The sequence below is a fragment of the Palaemon carinicauda genome, unplaced genomic scaffold, assembly GCF_036898095.1.
Source record: "Palaemon carinicauda isolate YSFRI2023 unplaced genomic scaffold, ASM3689809v2 scaffold562, whole genome shotgun sequence".
NCBI lineage: Eukaryota > Metazoa > Arthropoda > Malacostraca > Decapoda > Palaemonidae > Palaemon > Palaemon carinicauda.
Genome location: NW_027171830.1, coordinates 434 through 5000, shown reverse-complemented (window position 1 = coordinate 5000; position 4567 = coordinate 434). Strand labels below are relative to the sequence as shown.

General features: G+C 31.4%; 1 protein-coding gene across 1 annotated transcript in view; it reads right to left on the bottom strand.

Annotated features, from left to right (window-relative positions):
• Window positions 1-4340, bottom strand: part of LOC137637161 (NADPH oxidase 5-like) — a 35024-nt gene extending 30684 nt beyond the window's left edge. Inside the window, exon 1 of the mRNA XM_068369431.1 lies at window positions 4127-4340. Coding sequence (XP_068225532.1) covers window positions 4127-4211 — 85 coding nt within the window. The 5' untranslated portion in view covers window positions 4212-4340. The remainder of the gene's footprint in view (window positions 1-4126) is intronic.
• Window positions 4341-4567: the final 227 nt, after the last annotated feature.

Below are 4567 nucleotides of genomic sequence, written 5' to 3'. Positions count from 1 at the left end.
TTGTTTTGTTGTTGTTGTTGTTTTGTTGTTGTTGTTGTTTTGTTGGTTTTGTTGTTGTTTTGTTGTTGTTGTTGTTTTGTTGTTGTTGTTGTTGTTGTTGTTGCTGGCTATGACGTGTAAAAGATGTTGGGAAATTGGTAAGCATCGTTAATGAAGTTTTTGAACTATGAAAGAAATATAAAAATCAATAGAGAGAGAGAGAGAGAGAGAGAGAGAGAGAGAGAGAGGAGAGAGAGAGAGAGGAGAGAGAGAGAGAGAGAGAGAGAGAAATAAACAAAAGACCCATCAACACAAACCCTGATATCCTACGATCAAATTCGTTCCACCGTTCAGCAATGGCTTCAACGCGTGTCAAAAAACAGCAAGTAATAAACCACCGCAGGTCCAAAAAACCGCAAGTCAAAAAACAACAAGTCAAAAAGCCGTGCGTCCAAAAAAAAAAAAAAAAAAAAAAACACGAGTAAAAAAAAAATAATTCACAAAAAACTGCAAGTAAAAAAACCAGCAAGTCAAAAAAAAAACCGCAAGTCACAAAAAAACCGCACGTCAAAAACCGCAGGATCTTTGATGCGTGTCTTAATTACCCCCTTCTCTATGTCAACAATCATTAAGGCTTCGTTGCCTAACAATTAAAGGTTAACTTCCTATTGACCTTACGTTTGTTGATAGGTGATTGTTAACCATGAAATTCCAATTGAGTTGTGTTCACTGATGTACTTTTCTTGTGTTTATCAGTTGTATTGGTTTAATTTTAAAGATTTCAGGCAGTTATATTTATTGAATATTTAAAGTTTTAATTTCAGACGATTGTAATTAATGATTATTTAAAGTTTTGTTTTTGGATGATTTTAATGAATATTTCAAGTTTTGGTTTTGGACGATTGCTGTTAATGGATATTTAAAGTTTTGTCTTTGGACGATTGCAATTAATCAATATTTAAAGAATTGTTTTGGAGGATAATAATTAATGATTATTTAAAGTTTTGTTTTTGGATGATTTTAATGAATATTTAAAGTTTTGTCTTTGGACGATTGCAATTAATTAATGTTTAAAGTATTGTTTTGGAGGATAATAATTAAGGATTATTTAAAGTTTTGTCTTTGGACGATTGCAATTAATTAATGTTTAAAGTATTGTTTTGGAGGATAATAATTAAGGATTATTTAAAGTTTTGTTTATGGATGATTTTAATGAATATTTAAAGTTTTGTCTTTGGACGATTGCAATTAATTAATGTTTAAAGTATTGTTTTGGAGGATAATAATTAAGGATTATTTAAAATTTTGTCTTTGGACGATTGCAATTAATTAATGTTTAAAGTATTGTTTTGGAGGATAATAATTAAGGATTATTTAAAGTTTTGTTTATGGATGATTTTAATGAATATTTCAAGTTTTGGTTTTGGACGATTGATGTTAATGGATATTTAAAGTTTTGTTTTGGAGGATTTTAATCAATAAATATTTAAAGTTTTGATTTTGGATGATTGCAATTGATAAATATTTATAGTTTTGGACAATTGCAATTAGTGGATATTTAAAGTTTTGGTTTTGGACGATTGCAATTAATGAATTCTTGAAGTTTTGAAATATTATTTCGTATTGGTTAATGAAATTTCAAAGATTTTGGCTGGGTGTGATGATTATCAAAATTTATATATATATATATATATATATATATATATATATATATATATATATATATATATATACTGTATATATATATATATATATATATATATATACTGTATATATATATATATATATATATATATATATATATATATATATATATATATATATATATATATATATAGATATATATATATATATATATATATGTGTGTGTGTGTGTATATATATATTTATATTATTATATATATATATTTATATATATATATATGTGTATATATATATGTATATATATATATATATATATATATATATATATATATTATATATATATATATATATATATATATATATATATATATATATATATATATGTATATATCAGCAATTATATCGGTCGATTAAATGACAAATATAGTAATTTGCAATAATGACAATAAAAGGTTATTAAACTGACCAATTATTATTATTATTATTGTTATTATTATTATTATTATTATCCTTAGCTAAGCTACAATCCGAGTTGGAAAGCAGGGTGTCAAAAGCCAAAGGGCTCTAACAGGGTAAAATAGCCCAGTGAGGAAGGAAAAAAAGAAATAAACTACAAGAGAAGCAATGAATAATTAGAATGAAATACTTTAAGAACAGTAACAGCATCAGAGTAAATCTTTTGTAAATATACTATGTTTCTAAGGGCTCCAACAAGGAAAAAAAATAGCCGAGTGAGGAAAGAAAACAAGGAAAACTACAATAAAATAGACAATTAAAATAACGTGTTAAAAGAAGAGTAATATCAAATAAGGAAATAGATAAACTACAAGAGAAGTAATGAACAAGAAAAATAAAACACTATAAGAATAGTAGCATCAAATAAGGAAGTAAATAAACTACAAGAGAAGTGATGAACAATCAAAACAAAACACTATAAGAACAGTAGCATCAAATAAGGAAGTAAATAAACTACAAGAGAAGTAATGAACAAATAAAATAAAACAATCTAAGAGCAGTAACATTAAATAAGGAAATAGATAAACTACAAGAAAAGTAATGAACAGTCAAAATAAAACACTATAAGAACAGTAGCATCAAATAAGGAAATAGATAAACTACAAGAGAAGTAAAGAACAAATAAAATAAAACAATGTAAGAACAGTAACAACAACAAAATAGACCTTTCATAAATAAACAGTTGCTTCCAAAACGGAAAAGATTTCAATCTTCTTCCTATTGGGACTCCACAACACGACACGGAAGTACCACGGATATATACCAGGGTCATAACACGAACGAGTCTTTAGTAATTGGATGCAGGGTGAAAGCATCATTTTATGTCCTTTGAGCTCACATACCGGAATGTACTACTACCTCTCGTATGAAGTGATCCGTCTGCACCTTGGCTTTCTACTATCTGTCTGGACAGAACCACTGCGAACGAGATGGCTAATTGCCATTGGGAGACACATTTTTGGTTATAAGGACGTCTGGTTAGCATTCAAGCAAATTGGATGGTATTAACAGCTGTATGTGATATATTAAGTTGCTTTTATAGCCTGTTGTTAGTGCGTGATACTCGTTTGACAGAGCGTCAAAGCTATTTGTCATTGGGAGACACATTTTGTTCTGAAGAAGTCCGTTTAGCATTTGAGCGAGTTGAATGGTGTTAAAGGATGTATGTGATGTTATAGTAGGTTATTTTATAGCCTTTTGTGCTATGTAGTTAGTACGTACTAATCGTTCTATAGAGCGTCATAGCTAATTGTCATTGGGAGGCACATTTGGTTATAAGAAAGTCTGCTTACCATTTAAGAAAATTGAATAGTATTAACAGCTGTATGTAATGTCATATTAAGATGATTTTATTGGTAGTTGTGCCTGTGTAGTTAGTGCATGCTACTCTTCCTACAAAAAACTCACTGTAATGGGAAAATGCACCTTGTTAAGAGAGGTCTGCTACTGTGTCCTTTTCATAAAATTCCACCGAAATGTGTACGAATGAGCAAAAATAAATTTGTATCTCTATGGCTTGCTATGTTAATAGCAACACAGCTCTTTGACCATTGTGGTTTCAAGTCCCACAAGGGAATATGATTCTTCATTCATTTTACAGTCTGATTCAAGACATGGGTTGTAAGCATCACAGGATAGTCAGAAGGTTTAAAGCAGTGAAGAATCACTGTGTCAAGGGTTAGTGTGCGTTACTTGTTTAAAAAGTTTTAGTTGATGCATTGTCACCGTTTGTTGCCTTTTCTAATTGATATAGAATTTATAAGTAGGTTTACCAGGCTATAGCTTAGTTCCTCATAATGGACCTATGTTACTACAACTATTGTCTTCATCAAGCATCATTGCGCATGGTATACACCTTAGCTATGACACCTAACTTGTCACTTTCCCCTCTCATACCTCATCCCTTCTAGAACCTATGGCCATCTCTGGCCCTCTGAAAATAAGAACAAGAACTTCCACAACACAGCCCCTGCCGAATTCAACTTACCGCAAGCCCTGGCGCCCATTTCCAGCAGGTTCCTGTGAGAGTACTGGTATGCCCTGGTGACGAAGAGCACTGTGTTGATAGCCATGAAGAACGCGGTGAATGCCAGCCTGGGGGCGTTGTTCCTGGCGTAAAGGCATCGGCGCCGGATTCTCGTGGCCAGACTCACCTTCTCCTCTTCTTTTCGGTCATCGTCCAGCGACACGTCCAAAAAGCGGAGCCTGTTGGAAGAGACATGTTTTCAGTAACACTAGTATACGTAACCTGTCAAAAATGATGGCTAAACATTGAGATAGATAAGCCCGCACACGAACAGATTCAACTCATCCCTAACTAGAACACGGCTACTCCCTCTCCCCCTTACCCAAGAGACAAGGAGTGACAGATTAGTCATACATTTGGTAATGTTGCTCAGCGTGACATTATATATATATATATATATAT